The following is a 21,271-nucleotide window of genomic DNA, read 5'->3' as shown; positions in this document are numbered from 1 at the left end:
TTCCCGAGGAACAGAGGGACTGAAGAGGACTGTCAGTCCTGAGCATGGACTTATTATAAGATGAACTGGGCATTGGTCCCGTTCAGTGAAGCCGCTGCATGTTAGATCGCCGCTCTGGCGGCTGAATCCAGTATTAGGTCACAAGACCCGCCTCCCCATGTTAGTGGATGGGAAAATCACACCGAAATAATCACAGTATACGTCAGATAATTTTTTTCCAAAGGTGGTTTGTATCATTTTAGATAGTCATTATCATGCTAATGCCTGTGCAAGTGGTCATTTTTCTGATCAGTTTGTTTTTAAGTAGTTATTTGACATATAAAAAGGGATAAAAATGGATGATTGACAGCTGTGGCAGTTTTGAGGAATGAAAACAAATGTTTTGTGCGCGAGGAGGAATTAACGTTGGTTGGGGACTGAAGTAAGTTCAGAAAATATGTTTTATGAGTTACTCCAGCTACGTTATAGACGGTTTTAACTTGACAACAAAAACATTCTAAATTGAACCCCCGCTCACTTCCTGTTGCAGTGTTTGCTATGGACATAAAAGAAAAAAAAACATTCAAGTGCAGGACTGACCATTCCGTGAAAACCGTCTATAATTAGGCTAGTTTGAGATTACTTCTGGCTCGCCTGGGAAGCAGGCGAGAGCAGCCGAGTGCAGTCAGCCAATTAGAGGCAGAGAGGGGCGGGTCATGCCTTCGCCATCATGGGGGGAAAAAAGATCGCATCCCGGAGCTAGCCTGAGAGGCTAATAAAAGCTACATGTTACAGAGTAAGCTGACTATCAGTACGTTATTGCACGCATAGGCCTATCTTTACATTTAAACGTTTACATAGCAAAAATAGAAATAGAAGTAGGCTATGTCAGCTAGTGAAAACCGTCTATAGCCACAGCCTTCTGTTGCTATCAACTGATGTTACTACAGAATCAGCTTTATGATGCAGTTCCTGGAATGACCACTGTATGTGTCCCGAGACATGCAAGAAACCACCATGGATTTTCATCACTTTTATTATTTGATGAGTCAGTTTTATGGCCCCACAAATCAGACCTGAAACCCCGGGTCTCACTTATCAATATGTGCCGACTAAAACGGAGTAACTTGTCCAGTGATCTGTTTCACAATCTAGTGCCGTCTTGCAAAGGTATTCCACACAAAAAGTAGTGAAGTAAAAAGAAAGAGAGAAAACAGACAACAGTTATAAAGTAAACAAGACAACTTAATAACTTAATAATTTAAGTCAATTCTGACCCTTGTTTAAGCACATTTTGGGAGACAATTACCCACACCTGCTGTAGGCAATGACCCTGTTATCAATCACAGTCTAACTGGGACATTCCGCATGTGGCTCCGCCCCAATGTCAATGCCAATTACCACATGACCCATATAAATGAGCCTGATTACAAATTGAACAGGGAAATTGCATGGAGGTGTGCACGCAGTCACTGGACAGGTTAGTCATTCTTTAAATTAATTATTAGTAGGAATCCTACGCAGTTTGATAATTGAGACCCCAGATCACACCAATGGAGACAAAATTAAACAACATATTAACCCTTTAACATATTGACTTGAAAGTGGTGTTGAAAATGTCTTTTTTTAAGAGTGCAGCACAGTTTACATTCAAAATAACTCCAAGCTACAAAGGCAGAGTAGCACAGAAGAAGAAACGAGACCTTTTCCTTGTGACTTACAGGGGTCACACACACACACACACACACACACACACACACACACACACACACACACACACACACACACACACGAATCAATATACAAAATCAGTGTCCTCTATGCAAACAGATAGGCCTATACATTTAAACAGGTAGGCCTATACATTTAAACAGATAGGCCTATACATTTAAACAGGTAGGCCTATACATTAAACAGGTAGGCCTATACATTAAACAGATAGGCCTATACATTTAAACAGGTAGGCCTATACATTAAACAGGTAGGCCTATACATTAAACAGATAGGCCTATACATTTAAACAGGTAGGCCTATACATTTAAACAGGTAGGCCTATACATTAAACAGATAGGCATATACATTTAAACAGATAGGCCTATACATTAAACAGATAGGTCTATACATTTAAACAGGTAGGCCTATACATTTAAACAGGTAGGCCTATACATTAAACAGATAGGCATATACATTAAACAGATAGGCCTATACATTTAAACAGGTAGGCCTATACATTTAAACAGGTAGGCCTATACATTAAACAGATAGGCCTATACATTAAACAGGTAGGCCTATACATTTAAACAGGTAGGCCTATACATTAAACAGATAGGCCTATACATTTAAACAGGTAGGCCTATACATTTAAACAGGTAGGCCTATACATTAAACAGATAGGCCTATACATTTAAACAGGTAGGCCTATACATTAGGCCTATACATTAAACAGATAGGCCTATACATTTAAACAGGTAGACCTATACATTTAAACAGGTAGGCCTATACATTAAACAGATAGGCCTATACATTAAACAGATAGGCCTATACATTTAAACAGGTAGGCCTATACATTTAAACAGATAGGCCTATACATTTAAACAGGTAGGCCTATACATTTAAACAGATAGGCCTATACATTAAACAGATAGGCCTATACATTTAAACAGGTAGGCCTATACATTAGGCCTATACATTAAACAGATAGGCCTATACATTTAAACAGGTAGGCCTATACATTTAAACAGGTAGGCCTATACATTTAAACAGGTAGGCCTATACATTAAACAGATAGGCCTATACATTTAAACAGGTAGGCCTATACATTTAAACAGGTAGGCCTATACATTTAAACAGGTAGGCCTATACATTTAAACAGGTAGGCCTATACATTAAACAGATAGGCCTATACATTTAAACAGGTAGGCCTATACATTTAAACAGGTAGGCCTATACATTTAAACAGATAGGCCTATACATTTAAACAGGTAGGCCTATACATTTAAACAGGTAGGCCTATACATTAAACAGACAGGCCTATACATTAAACAGGTAGGCCTATACATTTAAACAGGTAGGCCTATACATTAAACAGGTAGGCCTATACATTAAACAGATAGGCCTATACATTTAAACAGGTAGGCCTATACATTAAACAGATAGGCCTATACATTTAAACAGGTAGGCCTATACATTAAACAGATAGGCCTATACATTTGACTGGAGGCAAAACGATGAGGCTCTGATAGGTTTAGCATGGAGAATGAGATCTGTACATCCAGAGGGTGAATAGAAAATGGAAAGAGAGTGGTCGTCCCCACTGTATATTATCTATATTTATGTGTATTTTTGCACACACTTTCACAACAGATCATAGTCACAGTCATGCCAAAACCAAACTGTCTAAGCATTAGACCCTAACCCTAGCCTAACCCTAACCCTAACCCTAAGCATTAGACCCTAACCCTAGCCTAACCCTAACCCTAAGCATTAGACCCTAACCCTAGCCTAACCCTAACCCTAAACCAAACTGTCTAAGCATTAGACCCTAACCCTAGCCTAACCCTAACCCTAGCATGCAGTCTAAGAAGAGCTAACAAGAGAAATTAACAGGAAAAGTTGACATGAATAGAGTACCGCAGGGATGACCTATTTTTGTAGGCTTACACAGAAGTTACCCAGAAGCTCTCGATCTACCAGTCAATCTTTGTTCGTACCCTCACCTATGGTCATGAATGATGGGGTCGCGGATACAAGCGGCCAAAATGTGTTTTCTCAGGAGGGTGGCTGGCATCTCCCTTAGGAACAAGGTGAGAAGCTCAGTCATCCGTGAGGGACTTGGAGTAGAGCTGCTGCTCCTTCGCGTAGAAAGGAGCTAGTTGAGGTGGTTCGGGCATCTGGTAAGAATGCCACCTGGGCACCTCTAGGGAGGTGTTCCAGGCACGTCCAGCTGGGAGGAGACCACGGGGCAGACCGAGGGGCTAGGTGGAGAGATGATATCTCCACGCTGAACTGGGAACGCCTCGGGATCCCCCAGTCAGAGCTGGCTAATGTGGCCGGAGGAGAAAGGGAAGTTTGGGGTCCCCTGCTGGAACTGCTACCTCCACGATCTGATCCCAGATAAGCGGTTGAAGATGGATTGATACCCAGAAGTCCCTGTACTTCCTAGTTTGGAGGTGGAAAAGACAATGGGATTTTTGTATGGGAATTTCGGTTAAATGCATGAAATAAGGTCTAAGCAATTTTGTGTTCAGCAAGATAATCTTCACAAATCAGGACCACTTTTAGGACTGAAGCGTAATGAAGTTTTTTACAAGATTTTCAGAAAACGTAAAAGAAAAGTAAAAAATAAAAGTGGTCCTCATTTCAGAAGATTTGGCTGAAACAAACTTTGCTATTTCATAAACTTTTGTTATTAATAACCACAGACCTTATCTCATGCATTAACCAAAATTCCAATACAAAAATCCAATTGACACCTAGTGCTAGCATCGAGGTCTTCCGGACTCATTCCTGTGGTACTCTATACGCACTCTGATCCTCCAGCCTCCACCCACACTTCACCAGGTCTGATGCAAGTCACATGACACAGGGAGAAGGAGGGGCATTGAAGCCCTCCTTGGGATGGGAAAGTGAGAGCTGAATATCTCACAGAGGACTGGCCAGAGAGGGGAGGGGTGGAGGGGTGGAGAGGGAGAGGGAGGGGGAGGGGGAGGGGGGTATATGATGGTGGTGGTATGTCCCCCCTGGCTCCATGCCGGCAGGTTGTGGGTTCTATCCCGATGCGTTGATGTAGAGCTGACTCTGCAGGATGTAGTCGATGACTGGCTGGCTCAGGTAGTCCACAACATGGCCGTCCCCGTGCTGCAGGGCCAGTCTGGAGGTGTGTGTCACATTTCAACACAATGTTACTGACAAATCTATCACATTGGCCCTACTTCTCTAGAAAGCTTGAATAACAAACCCATCTAAATCTAACAAACCCATCTAAATCTAGTCCTTTTCAGACATGCAGTGAACTCCTGAAGAGAGAACGTTACTCGGATGGGCTGAACACCAATAGACCCTTTTCACGGGGGCCATTTTGTGTGGAAAAGGCAGAATAAACACAGGTGCAACAAGCAAAACACTAATGAGGGTTTCCAAATTCCAATCATGGAAGTTGGAAACCCTCCTTAGTGTTTGGCTTGTTGCACCTGTGTTTACCCTGCCTTTTCCACACTGTGCAAACGGTGGCTGGATTATTTGGAAGAGAAAATGCCAGTTGGTGAGTAAACAAGTACAAGTTGAATGGTTTCTTTTCCTTCTGTCTGCCTGTTTGAATAGTGAAAATGCAACAAGGAGATGATAGTGTTGCATTAGGGTATATTTGAGATGGAACTGGTCAGATATGACTTGAATGCCACTAAAATGGTCTTTTCCACCGTTTAATGTTACCATGATCACTATTTGGTAGCTGACAGGTGCCCACATCTAACCTTATCACCAGAATAATGCTTTGAAGGCTTTTTCATGGAGTGGAGAATTGCTTTTGAAATATATCTCTGATGTATGTATGTATGTATGTATGTGTATATATATATATATATATGGTATATATATCATATCTCTGATAGATGTATCTCTACATTGAAAAATGTCATTAAAAGTCTGTCTGGCATAAACACTGTGATTCCTGCACACTATAGCCCCCCCCCCCCCACACACACACACACACACACACTCTCTACTCCACACGGCAGATTTCCTCATGTGTGAAAACAACAATGGCTCTTTTCTGAAAGGGTCACTCCAGGGAATGTCCAGACCTGATTCAATGGACATAGTCCAGAGTTCATGTCTGAAAGTGGCTTCTATGGTGCAATCTAACGGTGTTAGCATTCTCCATTCACATGCATGAAACGATTAGCATTTGAGCTAATGTTACTGTAACAGACTACCCAGGAGGCTTGGGTTACATTACTTAACTTACCGTAACGTTGCTTTTTTTAAATGTTGCTTTTTTTAATCAATTTGTATTTTTTTCCTCCCTTTTTTTTTTTTACACTGCCCCGCCCCCCTCCGATTGTCAATTCCCCCTGCTGTCCCGGTCATTGCTCCACCCCCTCTGCCAATCTGGGGAGAGTTGTAGCACATGCTTCCTCCGATACATGTGCAGTCTCCAGCCGCTCCTTTTCACCTGACAGTGAGGAGTTTCAGGGCATGGGAGGATCACGCTATGCCCCCGGTTCCCCTCCTCCCCAAACAGGTGCCAGAGGAGGCACTAGAGCACTAGAGCAGTGACGAGGACTCACAACCCACCGGCTTATACCTACAGACACGGCCAATTGTGTCTGTAGGAACGTCTGACCAAGCCGGAAGTACCGCTGCTGGGAATTGAACCCGGGTTTCTGCGGTGGTAGGAGAGTACTTTTACTACACTACCCAGGAGGTCAAGGGTCAAAGGTCAGCGTAAACCCACCTGCTCTTGGTGGAGCTGACGATGGACATGGGGTGGTTCATATCGTCCTTCACTACAGTGATGTTGTCCTGAAAACAACAAGAGAGCAGCATACAGAGATCACATGATCACATCAGCTTCAGGAATGAAGGAACTCATAGTTATTGTAAAAGCCTTCTATTTGATTTGTGTTTATGAGTCATATTCTTTCATGCCTCTAGGGGGCGTTATGCTAAAGGCCTAAGTTGGCCATAGGTCATTTAAGTTGATGCCAATCAGGGCACAGGTGTTGCTAATCGAGGGAGGCAACACTTTTTGACTGTGCTCAGACCAACATGGCTCCATCACATGGAATGGGTGTATTTTGTTTTATCTTTGTATTACAACTTATTGGAAGTGATGGATACTGAAGTGATATGGATCACTGTTGGTGAGAAAATAAATGTACACGTCTAAACAATCTGAGGCCTATTAGCAGCCAGTAGCGGCTAAAGTATAGGACTTTAGTCTCTACATTTAGAGTTATTTTCTCATTGATGCTCACAATTTCAAAATCGTCACCCTCTTAAAATAATGGACTAAGTCACTTTTTGAGGAAAATTATATTTTTGCCTAAATCATCTCTTCATGATGCTGGCCACCTCTGGTAAAATGTCCTTAATTGAAAAGATCATGCTGTTCCTACCTGGTAGTGCAATGGCCTATGTGACATAGACCGTTTTATTTTTGTCTAAGTCAAGACAATGTGACTGAGGCAAAAATAATACAGCCCTAAGTCACATACTTGACATAAAATGCAACTGTAAGTCAGGCCTAAGTAAAACATTTTTGCCTAAGTCACAATGGCATGTTCGTAAATTGGGCTAAGTCATCTAATCATTTTATGTTACATAATTGACAGACAGTGTTATTTGTATGTCAATAGTCATCTATTGGCATAACATTGTTTCCCGACAACTCTTGTGTGAAGTAGGATAACGAGCTATCACTTTTTTCCAGTCTCTGCTAGCATTACGGGTGGTTACTATGTATGGCCGAACAAACTGACTAATGCCACATAATGCAACACTGTTTGGATCTCACCTGCAATTACCACTCATCGCCATAGGTGTCACACAAGAGAACAAAACTGAAATCTTAGAGATGATCACTTTTAAAGGAGAACTTAACCAAAAAGCAATGCTGATTTATTTTGCACATATCCAAAAACTGACCTTGTACTTGCGCAGGACGGAGGAGTGGTTCATGATCCTCTCTGTGTCGGCTCCGTCACGAGGAACCACCACCATCCCAAAGTCCCCCACGATCACCTCCATCTGCAACCGCACACACACTACACCTTCAGCTCTGCTGCACTGAACACCTGAGACCACACCTTCAGCTCTGCTGCACTGAACATCTGAGAACACACCTTCAGCTCTGCTGCACTCAACATCTGAGACCACACCTTCAGCTCTGCTGCACTGAACACCTGAGACCACACCTTCAGCTGCTGCACTCAACATCTGAGACCACACCTTCAGCTCTGCTGCACTGAACATCTGAGACCACACCTTCAGCTGCTGCACTGAACATCTGAGACCACACCTTCAGCTCTGCTGCACTGAACATCTGAGACCACACCTTCAGCTGCTGCACTCAACATCTGAGACCACACCTTCAGCTCTGCTGCACTCTGAACACCTGAGACCACACCTTCAGCTCTGCTGCACTCAACATCTGAGACCACACCTTCAGCTGCTGCACTCAACATCTGAGACCACACCTTCAGCTGCTGCACTCAACATCTGAGACCACACCTTCAGCTGCTGCACTCAACATCTGAGAACACACCTTCAGCTGCTGCACTCAACATCTGAGACCACACCTTCAGCTGCTGCACTCAACATCTGAGAACACACCTTCAGCTCTGCACTCAACATCTGAGACCACTCCTTCAGCTGCTGCACTCAACATCTGAGACCACTCCTTCAGCTGCTGCACTCAACATCTGAGACCACACCAGCTGCTGCACTCAACATCTGAGACCACACCTTCAGCTCTGCTGCACTCAACATCTGAGACCACACCTTCAGCTCTGCTGCACTGAACACCTGAGACCACACCTTCAGCTCTGCTGCACTCAACATCTGAGACCACACCTTCAGCTCTGCTGCACTCAACATCTGAGACTACACCTTCAGCTCTGCTGCACTCAACATCTGAGACCACACCTTCAGCTCTGCTGCACTCAACATCTGAGACCACACCTTCAGCTCTGCTGCACTCTGAACACCTGAGACCACACCTTCAGCTCTGCTGCACTCAACATCTGAGACCACACCTTCAGCTGCTGCACTCAACATCTGAGACCACACCTTCAGCTCTGCTGCACTCAACATCTGAGACCACACCTTCAGCTGCTGCACTCAACATCTGAGACCACACCTTCAGCTGCTGCACTCAACATCTGAGACCACACCTTCAGCTCTGCACTCAACATCTGAGATCACACCTTCAGCTGCTGCACTCAACATCTGAGAACACACCTTCAGCTGCTGCACTCAACATCTGAGAACACACCTTCAGCTGCTGCACTCAACATCTGAGACCACACCAGCTGCTGCACTCAACATCTGAGACCACACCTTCAGCTCTGCTGCACTGAACACCTGAGACCACACCTTCAGCTGCTGCACTCTGAACATCTGAGACCACACCTTCAGCTGCTGCACTCAACATCTGAGACCACACCTTCAGCTGCTGCACTCAACATCTGAGACCACACCTTCAGCTCTGCTGCACTCTGAACATCTGAGACCACACCTTCAGCTGCTGCACTCAACATCTGAGACCACACCTTCAGCTGCTGCACTCAACATCTGAGACCACACCTTCAGCTCTGCTGCACTCTGAACACCTGAGACCACACCTTCAGCTCTGCACTCAACATCTGAGACCACACCTTCAGCTCTGCTGCACTCTGAACACCTGAGACCACACCTTCAGCTTTGCTGCACTCAACATCTGAGACCACACCTTCAGCTGCTGCACTCAACATCTGAGACCACACCTTCAGCTCTGCTGCACTCAACATCTGAGACCACACCTTCAGCTCTGCTGCACTGAACATCTGAGACCACACCTTCAGCTCTGCTGCACTGAACACCTGAGACCACACCTTCAGCTCTGCTGCACTCAACATCTGAGACCACACCTTCAGCTCTGCTGCACTCAACATCTGAGACTACACCTTCAGCTCTGCTGCACTCAACATCTGAGACCACACCTTCAGCTCTGCTGCACTCAACATCTGAGACCACACCTTCAGCTCTGCTGCACTGAACACCTGAGACCACACCTTCAGCTCTGCTGCACTCAACATCTGAGACCACACCTTCAGCTCTGCTGCACTCAACATCTGAGACTACACCTTCAGCTCTGCTGCACTCAACATCTGAGACCACACCTTCAGCTCTGCTGCACTCAACATCTGAGACTACACCTTCAGCTCTGCTGCACTCAACATCTGAGACCACACCTTCAGCTCTGCTGCACTGAACATCTGAGACCACACCTTCAGCTCTGCTGCACTCAACATCTGAGACCACACCTTCAGCTCTGCTGCACTGAACATCTGAGACCACACCTTCAGCTCTGCTGCACTCAACATCTGAGACCACACCTTCAGCTCTGCTGCACTGAACATCTGAGACCACACCTTCAGCTCTGCTGCACTCAACATCTGAGACCACACCTTCAGCTCTGCTGCACTCAACATCTGAGACCACACCTTCAGCTCTGCTGCACTGAACACCTGAGACCACACCTTCAGCTCTGCTGCACTGAACATCTGAGACCACACCTTCAGCTCTGCTGCACTCAACATCTGAGACTACACCTTCAGCTCTGCTGCACTCAACATCTGAGACCACACCTTCAGCTCTGCTGCACTCAACATCTGAGACTACACCTTCAGCTCTGCTGCACTCAACATCTGAGACCACACCTTCAGCTCTGCTGCACTGAACATCTGAGACCACACCTTCAGCTCTGCTGCACTCAACATCTGAGACCACACCTTCAGCTCTGCTGCACTGAACATCTGAGACCACACCTTCAGCTCTGCTGCACTCAACATCTGAGACCACACCTTCAGCTCTGCTGCACTGAACACCTGAGACCACACCTTCAGCTGCTGCACTCAACATCTGAGACCACACCTTCAGCTCTGCACTCAACATCTGAGACCACACCTTCAGCTCTGCTGCACTGAACATCTGAGACCACACCTTCAGCTCTGCTGCACTCTGAACACCTGAGACCACACCTTCAGCTTTGCTGCACTCAACATCTGAGACCACACCTTCAGCTCTGCTGCACTGAACATCTGAGACCACACCTTCAGCTGCTGCACTCAACATCTGAGACCACACCTTCAGCTCTGCTGCACTGAACACACAGACTGCCACACGGACTCAACACAAATGTGGACTGTGTGGATTTTGAGGCTGTAACCATTTTTAACTTCAATAAAAAATTATAAAATACACTTGTAAATTTAATAATTGGTTTTCCATCTGTAAGTGAAAATCTTCAACATTATGCAGAACATTAAGATGGTCAAAGGCCTTTTTTCTACCTGTTTGCACCCAAGTCAGAAAGTGAAACTGATGTTTCTAAGAGCGCAGAAAGTTTTGACAGCATTTCTGCAATCACAGCAGCCAACTTTCGACATAGATCTCATGTCGAAAGTTGGCTGCAGCTTTTGAGCAGCCAATCATGTTCTAGTGTTGCACTGTCCAGCAGTCCAGCAGCCAATCATGTTCTAGTGTTGCACTGTCCAGCAGTCCAGCAGCCAATCATGTGCTAGTGTTGCACTGTCCAGCGGGAAAACTGACTCGCCTTTGTACAATCATAGCCAACAGCAGTTTGATCTTCACCTATGGTCTATCTATACCAGTGGTTCTTAAAGTGAGGTCAGGGGACCCCCAGAAGTCCTTGAAGGGGTTCCAGGGGCTCCCCACGAAAAGGGGGAATCATTTGTTTTGTTTTGGGGGGACAAAATCTTATCAATGGGGGTCCGTGGATCTAATTTGTGTCAGTTTAACGTCCTTGATGTGAAAGAAATTGAGAACCCCTGGTCTAATGTATATGGACCGTGTCTTTTGACCAAAAGGTGGTGCTGTCTACAGTTAGTTTCACTTTTCAACAGTTAGCAGTCAGACAATAAACAGCAGTGTAGTAACACTACACATAATGGGTGAATGAATCCTAAAAGCAGGGAGTTGGCATCACCTGCTTCCCTCGTCAGGAAGCCAATGGCATTTTTGTATGGGGATCTTGGTTAGATGCCTGAAATAAGGTCTGCGGTTATCAAAGGTTTATGAAACTGCAGCCTTTATGTTGCTCAAGATCATCTTCACAAATGAGGGCCACTTTTATCACTTTCATTTGAAGTGTTTTCTGAAAATATCCTTTCCTCAAACAACAATCCCATTGACTTTGAGACAAGGGAACCCAGCGCCATGCTAACTTCTGTGTTGGCCTACACAAATATGTCATCCTTGTGGTACTCTATAGAGAGCCAAGCCAAAGTCACAGAGTGGGCGGGGCCACAAGGTGCTTACATCGCTGTCCTTCCACAGGCCAGGGATGCAGAAGGAGTCCAGGAGGTCACTGCCACACAGGAGCAGAATACGTAACTCTAGACACACACACACACACACACACACACACACACACACACACACAGGAGGCAGGCTCAGTAAACCACGTTTACCAGAGACACAGACGGAGTAGTCACTCTAGGAAATTGCGATCTTGCGATGGCTATATTAATGCAAATTAAACTAATCTCCACAATCTTTGCAGGGGACTTGCAATTTTTCAAAATTCCCGCAATTTCTCGGCAAAAATGGCAGAACAGTTTCCGTGACTTGCCATTTTTTCCCAGTTCCAGTACCATAAAAAAAATCACAAACATCACAAATAGCATTGAGATGAAGAAGAGCTGCTGCAAAATCAAACCTTTTTGATTGCAGCAATGGAGGGATGGAGGGACTGACTGAGGAGTTTAAAGGAGTGTTCACCCAAAAATGAAAATGGTGTCATCATCTCCTCCGCTCATGCCAGTGTAAACACAGGTGGACTTACTCCATATATATAAAAAAAATAATAACAATACATGTGACTTATATAGCACTATTCAAGGCCTCAAAGACACTTTACACTAGTCTCTCCCCAGACTCAAATATGACGTTGAATCGCTGCGCTCCGCATACTACATAAGTGAGTCTGTGCCAGTTAACAGCTACTGCTGGTTTTGAAGGCGGGTTGAAATTGAATGAGTGACAGGTCACAGCACCGATGAGAGAGCAAATGGGCTGCGCCTCCCGTGTTGTCTGATCGTAAAGTCGTTACTGATTGGAGAGGACTGAAGCCATCACTGGCATATGACTGGCCAAGTGAACGGTTCCCTCCCATAACCAGCCCTCTGAGGGAAAGTGTCCCAGACCCAGAGAGAGCTCTGCAGCATGCAGTAGTGTATCAGACCCAGAGAGAGCTCTGCAGCATGCAGTAACATAGTGTATCAGCGTAAGAACTCTCATGGGTCTGGCGTCGAGACTAACTATACACTAACACTAAAGTGACGATGATAGTGCAACAGACAATGGACAAACATGACACAGACACACAGGCGGGGGGGACTTAAGAGAAGGCAGAGGAGAAGAGATTAGTCTTGAGATGACCACCTGTGTTTAGGCATGGGGGGGAGGAGATTTACATTACATGTAATTACAGAATTACATTTTTTGGGTGAACTATCCCTTGAAGTCTCCATGGACACAGTGGGAAGGAGAGCCAACTCACCGATTTCCTCGTATCTCATGGCAGTTCCCAGGTTGGCGTTTTCATCTGACACAACGAGACCAAACAAAACACAGCAATAATTCATCCATTTCACAATCAGCAGCATTTAATCACCAAGGAGCACAAATGCACAGGGATTTGTTTGGTGTAGAAAGAGATGTAAGGAGAAACCGAGCAGTGCATACAGGAGGCTACTTACACAGAGCAGTACATACAGGAGGCTACTTACACAGAGCAGTACATACAGGAGGCTACTTACACACATGGTACAGTAGACTTGTATAAATACAGCAGTGTCAACAGCAATGTCTCTGACATCTCAAGATAATCCACAGACTTTGTTTCATGTAGGAACTATTTTATTTTGACAAAACTACACCCACTAACTGCTGCCTGCTACTACCATGTCATGTTTTCTGGAAAGAGACATTGCTGTTGAGTTTTTCCAAATGTATTTTTTGGCACTTTGAGCACCACAAGCCGAGTGCCATCCAGTTCCATTGTATTGGAGAGAAGGCAGACATCTCTATGACCGATATCTCCAAAACTCTGCAACTCACACCAAAACCATCTAGATGGATAAATAGTTTTTTCCGTTCACCTAACGATGACAGCACTATCATGCAGTTTCTAGACAAGCACCAAGTAAGAACAACTCGGGTGGAAATAATGTTTTCAGAAGGCAAACAAGAGTACAATTTTATTGTACTAGAAATCTTGCGCGCTCGATCGCTGTATTTTGTATTTGGGGTGAACTGTCCCTTTAATGGAATTCGGCTGTGTTTCCTTCCAGCTGGGAGACTTTCACACTCACAGATCAGGAACTGGACTGTGGATTCACCATGAACACTCAGTTCAGCTCATCAGTGGTAGATGGCACTGATGAGACACTACGGACGGCTCCAAACCACTTCTTCACGTGTGATACCGCTACTGATGCAGCAACCTTGAGTATCTGTCGATACCGATACCGATCCAATACCGTCTTTTGTCTGGATTGTACTTTTTTCTCACGATATCCGATCCAATGATTTTGGCACATATACATGTATACCTAGATTCGACTGAACTCTGCTGTAGTGTGTAGTTGTGTAGTGTGTGTAGTTGTGTAGTGTTGTTTTGTTTGACTGTGTGTAGTTGTGTACTGTGTCTAGTGCTGTATGTTGTGCGTCTCTTCTTACCCACGAAGGTGAAGCGCTCGATGTGCGGGCGGACGCAGCAGATCTTCCCCAGGCTCTCACTCATCTTCCCCCACAGCTTGACTGGCAGGTGAAGAAGAAGGAGCTTTATTATTCACACACACACACACACACACACACACACACACGCACATACACACACACACGCGCACATACACGCACGCACACACGCACGCACACACACACGCACACGCACACGCGAGCACGCACGCACGCACGCACGCACACGCACACACACACACACACCCCTTGACTGGACAGACTGGTGCAGAAGAAGACCTCAGTAATCGTCAACGTATCTTTTATTGTACGATTTGTTCGTGCGACTTGACCTGAACTCTGAGGATGATATGGAATATGAAAACTCCATCTGATCAAAAACGGCGCCGCCAAATTTTTCGTTACACGCGCTGATTACCATTATCTGAATCGATACCCACAGGTATTGAAATAACAAAAAAAACAATATCAGGACCTAACAAGGGATTTCATTCCTAATTCATTTTTCCATAGACATTTCATAAAATGCTTTTGAAAATAGATTTACTTGCTCAAACCAGGTGATTCGTGTGTCTATTTCAGGTATATTCAGAATCAGGAGAGACAATAGAACATTTCCCCCTTAAATAAAAAGTATATATATTATTTTTGGTCTCTCAGGTAAAGCAGCGTGACTCACTGGCCGTGGGCTTGTGGCTCATGTTGTTGTGGTTCTGGTAGATGGGCAGGGTTTGGTTCTGCGGCTGACCAATCACAGGCGTCGTGGAGGGCGTGTTGACGTTGGACAGGATGCAGCCGGTGACTCTCTGAGGAGAGGAAACAAGATGCATGCTGGGTACTGACTGGCTGACTGGACAGTGTTGGACCAAAGCCCCCAGGAATAGCGCTGGGCTGTGAAGCCATTTGAACATGGTGGCGAAGCTCTGTATTGCAAGTCACGTGACGCCATGCAGCCCAGAAAGGAAAATTCCCATCCACTTGCATGGGGACCCCGGCAGCTGTTAAACCCAGGGGAATTTTTTCTGGGTGTCACTCAAAGTATAAAACGACTCTTTTAATTATCAAATAATTTTCTATTCAGAAGCCACTATGAGGCGTATACAGGTGTATTTTCTTCTTTTAATACATCCATGGGTGGGAGGGGTGGGAGACGTCATGGAATACGTCATGGCACACATGTGCACTTCGCCTGAGGCCGCATGGTCAGGAAGAAAAACCCCCCATGATGACTTCATGCGCCAGTGAGCAGCCTCCGTCCGAATGCATGGGTGGACGTGGCTCGTCCCCTATCCAGTTCTTTTAATACATCCATGTGTTGGACAAGTTACTCAGGAAGTGTAATTAGTTACTTATTAGTGTATTATTAGTCACTTATTACTTATTAGTTACTTATTACTGATTCATTTTATTACTTTAAGAAGTAATACAATTACTTTTCTTATTAATTGGTTTCAAAAGTAATTTGTTATGTTACTCATTACTTTACTATATTATTTTCGCTACCCCGCCTTCCCAAAAAAATGACAGCCTGTTGTCTACCTAGGATAAAAAACGAATCACGTTCTGGCGACGGAGTCGTCTCACATAGCCAGATCTATCTCCACTCTGGAGAAAGTGATGCAGTAACTTATTACTTAGATTAGTAACTAATATAATAGCATAATTCTTTTTATAATATAATGTTTGGAAATTGTCCCTTACATTACTAGTTACTAGCGAAAGTAATACAATTACAGTAACTAAGTAACTGCCAAACACTGCTGATGACACACAGCATGCAGATAACAGTCTCCATGGTAACCGCATGCATGTATGAGCCCAAATGGTCTTCAGGATGACGTCATCACACTGCAGAAAATATCCCTGTTCAACAAGTTACAGGTGGAATTTAATACTGCAGTTGAGAAGTCAAATCCACAGAATTCTAGCTAATTTGTTAATGTTCATTAGTATAATCATGAATGTGACGTATATGCAAATTTTACTTGTTTAAATTTGACCTCATTCCTGGACTCTTAATAAGCCCTTAATTTAACAATCTTCCTCTTCTTAGGTTACATTTAATTTTGATTTCAAATGTTTAAACACCACCTTTGTGTATCAAATTTCAGTGATGCAAGTAATTTAATCTAGAGTTTAGTCTTAAAATCTTATATTTCTTAAAAGATGAATAAATCAATTAAATAAATAAATAAAATGCCCATGGTGATGAGAAAAATGAGGAAAATTGCAGCTTTACTCAGAAACTTGATTGAAACAAGCCGCTATCCTGAAGTAAGATAAGTGACTGTAACCACTGGGTTCAAGTGGATGTGCTTTGGAAAAAGCTGAAATGATCTGGTCCACTGCATGCCACGGGTTAATGATCTGGCCCACTGCATGCCACGGGTTAATGATCTGTCCCACGGGTTAATGATCTGGCCCACTGCATGCCACGGGTTAATGATCTGTCCCACGGGTTAATGATCTGGTCCACTGCATGCCACGGGTTAATGATCTGGTCCACTGCATGCCACGGGTTAATGATCTGTCCCACGGGTTAATGATCTGGCCCACTGCATGCTACGAGTTAATGATCTGGTCCACTGCATGCCACGGGTTAATGATCTGGTCCACTGCATGCCACGAGTTAATGATCTGGTCCACTGCATGCCACGGGTTAATGATCTGGTCCACTGCATGCCACGGGTTAATGATCTGGTCCACTGCATGCCACAGGTTAATGATCTGGCCCACTGCATGCCACAGGTTAATGATCTGGTCCACTGCATGCCACGGGTTAATGATCTGGTCCACTGCATGCCACGAGTTAATGATCTGGTCCACTGCATGCCACGGGTTAATGATCTGGTCCACTGCATGCCACGGGTTAATGATCTGGTCCACTGCATGCCACGGGTTAATGATCTGGTCCACTGCATGCCACGGGTTAATGATCTGGTCCACTGCATGAAATGATCTGGTCCACTGCATGCCACGGGTTAATGATCTGGCCCACTGCATGCCACGGGTTAATGATCTGGTCCACTGCATGCCACGGGTTAATGATCTGGCCCACTGCATGCCACGGGTTAATGATCTGGTCCACTGCATGCCACGAGTTAATGAGCTGGTCCACTGCATGCCATGGGTTAATGATCTGGTCCACTGCATGCCACGAGTTAATGATCTGGTCCACTGCATGCCACGGGTTAATGATCTGGTCCACTGCATGCCACAGGTTAATGATCTGGTCCACTGCATGCCACGGGTTAATGATCTGGTCCACTGCATGCCACGGGTTAATGATCTGGTCCACTGCATGAAATGATCTGGTCCACTGCATGCCACGGGTTAATGATCTGGCCCACTGCATGCCACGGGTTAATGATCTGGTCCACTGCATGCCACGGGTTAATGATCTGGCCCACTGCATGCCACGGGTTAATGATCTGGTCCACTGCATGCCACGAGTTAATGAGCTGGTCCACTGCATGCCATGGGTTAATGATCTGGTCCACTGCATGCCACGAGTTAATGATCTGGTCCACTGCATGCCACGGGTTAATGATCTGGTCCACTGCATGCCACGGGTTAATGATCTGGTCCACTGCATGCCACGGGTTAATGATCTGGTCCACTGCATGCCACGGGTTAATGATCTGGTCCATTGCATGCCACGGGTTAATGATCTGGTCTACTGCATGCCACGGGTTAATGATCTGGTCCACTGCATGCCACAGGTTAATGATCTGGTCCACTGCATGCCACGGGTTAATGATCTGGTCCACTGCATGCCACGCAGCCACGGGTTCCAGTCCCTTGTTCAGATGAGATTACTTGTTGATATTTCGTGCAGCGTGCTGTGACTCATCATGATGACTCAACACCACAGTGAAGGAAAAGCCCTACACAGCTTTTGCTGTTAGAGGAGGAAATACAACATTTGTCGCGGAAGCTGTCAAGAGATGTAGCTACACATGATCAATTCAACATTTTTGATTTCCCATAATTTGTCATGCCTTGATTGGTATTGGTAGACAAAGAAAATTACAAAATACTGTATCAGATTTACGACTGCTGCACATATTGTTGAAACTCAAGTTGTTTTGAATCTAATCTAACCCTAAGCATTTGATATAACTCCTTGTATTTTCCTATAGGCCTACAGTATCTATCTATCTATCTATCTATCTATCTATCTACATGTATCTATCTATCTACATGTATCTATCTATCTATCTATCTATCTATCTATCTACATGTATCTATCTATCTATCTATCTACATGTATCTATCTATCTACATGTATCTATCTATCTATCTATCTATCTATCTATCTATCGATGTGGACTCTGTCTGTTTGTTTGAAGAATTTTGGCCGGCCACAGCGATGCTGTTTTATGTGCGATCAAGCTGACACTTTCAGGAAGTGTAAAGAGCAACGTGCTGATTGTTTAATTCAAGCGTTTGGTTGGTTGTGTGCAAACATGGAAAGCGTTTGGTTGGTTGTGTGCAAACATGGAAAGCGTCGGGCCGGGCCACAGGCCGGCCAGTCTGTCTGGCTCTTTAACACATTCACTGCCAGCCATTTTTTTTTTTACTGTAGGTAGCTTCTGCCAGAGGGTTTTTTTGAGGATTCTGGCTCATCTTTCAAGACCCGAGGATTCTTTTCTGCTAAGATTTTGTGAACACAAAATATCTCAAAAGAACTAATAGAATGCTTTCTCTGTTTGTAGAGTTAGTAGTTATGTAGGCATTAGCACTTGAATACAGCATGGTTTCAGCGTCTGAAAATTTAAGCTGAGATAAATAGCTTTTTGTGAAATTCGATAGAACAGTCACTTTAACCATTCATTTTTGGCATCAGTAAGACGTCAGACATCTAAACAATAGTTTTGAACAGTAATTTCCTCCATAACAGCAGGAAACCCCCCTCTACTTCAAACTCCTCCCTCCGTGTGTGTTCTTCTTCTTCTTGGCTGCAGCGGGCGTGTCACAAGCTCGTTTCTGCTGCTGCTCCTGCTGCTGCTCCTGTCTGCTGGCGGCCGCTGGGCGAGGATGGGCTCGCTCGTTTCTTGGGGTTTCGGTTGAGAAACCCCAAGCGATTCTGGTCTTATTTATGCTGCGTGTCTCAAAGTGTGTTGCACCCATAATCTATTATGCAAATTAGCAATCCCCCACCGCCAGCAATCAGCGCGAAAGCGAAAGCGTTTTCGCCAATCCATTTTACAGTATAAGAATGGTTTCATCGCGCGTTCCCCTGCAGTTTTGGCTCGGCTTTTTCTAGAATGGAGAGCACTGTCGCCACTTAGTGGGTCGGTGGAATGGGTTGTACACGTTCGGTGGCTTCAATATTTATATAAGAGATGTAAAAGGGTTAGATCAACGTCCCACCGTCAAATTTTTTTTTTTTTTTTTTTGACGTATTAACACGTCATTGGCAGTCAACCGTTGGATTTTTTTTGACGTATCAACACGTCATTGGCAGTGAACGTGTTAAGACAGATGAATTGCCCTAAGGCTGATTGCCCTGAGGCTATAGTTCAGTGATGATGTCATCAGTGATGTAATCAGTGATGGCTTCCGCCCCTGGGCTGTGCAGGTGACCTGACGGAGCCGGATTTTTTAATTAGGTGATTGCCCTAATTGTCATCAGTGATGTCATCCATGATGATGTCCTCAGTGATGCCATAGAGCAGGCGAAGCAACAACGCGCAGTGGTGATCAGTGATGGCATAAGAGCAAGTGAGCCCGCACAGCGGTCAAGCTGCAGAGCGGGCGAGGCCATACAGCGGCCGAGCTGCATGTGCAAGCTGTAGGGCCAGCTCGGCGAGCTGCGTGTGCAAGCTGTAGGGCCAGCTCAGCGAGCTGCGTGTGCAAGCTGTAGGGCCAGCTCGGCGAGCTGCAGGGTGGGCGAGCGACTAGGAATCGAGCCTAGTATTAAGAAAAACAAGTAGAATTGCCTCACCCCATTGGCATTTATTTTCTTCTTTTATAGCAGGGGTGCCCAAATTCTTTCCCATGAAGGGCCAAAACTCAATCTGGGTGGAGGGCCGAGGGCCAAAAATAAATGTTGTGGAATTACATTAAAATGTATTGTGTTTTATAGAAAATTAACATTCTAAATCTAAAATAACATTTCAATATAGAGCGAAGCTCTTAGGGGGGCCCCCCATCCCCAAAAAAATATATTTTTTAATTAGGACCGGCGGCAATTTTGTTTTTGCTTTTTTTGCATGTTTGAATCTGTTTTAGACATATTTAGTGGAATATCTCATTTTAAACACACCAATGTTATTGTCTATTGATTGAATTGCTCTCACACTCAGGCCTGGCCTGGCCTGGCATGCAAAAAAATAAAAAAAATAAAAAAATAAAATCATTTCCCCCCCAAATCCGTGGCGGGCGAAAACAAACAGAGCGCGGGCCAAACTTGGCCCGCGGGCCCCAAATTGGGCACCACTGTTTTATAGTCTTATTTTAAGACTCAATGTGAGATCAAATGGCTTGTTAAGATGTGCGTTTTCTGCAGTGTGCTGTTTACATCTAACAGAACCACTTGGGACCTCTTCTTTGGAAAGGCTTTCTAAAAGGGCAGCATCGTACTCGTAAAGAAAACCACCTCCGACACGGACAAATGCATTGGAGGTCATTCAAGTGGGAATTCCAAGTGGGAAACTCGGGCAAGATCCATCAAGCCAGAGTTTGCTGATATAAACACACCTGACATGTTTTACACAGGCGTCCGTCCGAGTAGTGCAGCGGTAGATTCCCTGCCTACCAAAAAGAGGGTCGCAGGTTCGTGCCCCCGTGTTACCTCCGGCTT

General features: G+C 44.8%; 1 protein-coding gene across 1 annotated transcript in view; it reads right to left on the bottom strand.

Moving 5' to 3' along the window:
• Positions 1-4,746: 4,746 nt before the first annotated feature.
• The window catches only part of nmnat2 (nicotinamide nucleotide adenylyltransferase 2), a gene marked incomplete at both ends in the record, with an annotated part of 24,832 nt that continues 8,307 nt past the window's right edge, over positions 4,747-21,271 (bottom strand). Inside the window, 7 exons of the mRNA XM_083659819.1 lie at positions 4,747-4,849; positions 6,434-6,501; positions 7,627-7,728; positions 12,022-12,098; positions 13,265-13,309; positions 14,446-14,526; positions 15,143-15,269. Of these exons, the coding sequence (XP_083515945.1) occupies positions 4,747-4,849; positions 6,434-6,501; positions 7,627-7,728; positions 12,022-12,098; positions 13,265-13,309; positions 14,446-14,526; positions 15,143-15,269 (603 nt within the window). The remainder of the gene's footprint in view (positions 4,850-6,433; positions 6,502-7,626; positions 7,729-12,021; positions 12,099-13,264; positions 13,310-14,445; positions 14,527-15,142; positions 15,270-21,271) is intronic.

The sequence above is a fragment of the Poromitra crassiceps genome (genome assembly GCF_964638095.1).
Source record: "Poromitra crassiceps genome assembly, chromosome: 23".
NCBI lineage: Eukaryota > Metazoa > Chordata > Actinopteri > Beryciformes > Melamphaidae > Poromitra > Poromitra crassiceps.
The sequence above is the reverse complement of the archived record's forward strand: the minus strand, read 5'-3'. Positions and strand labels throughout refer to the sequence as shown.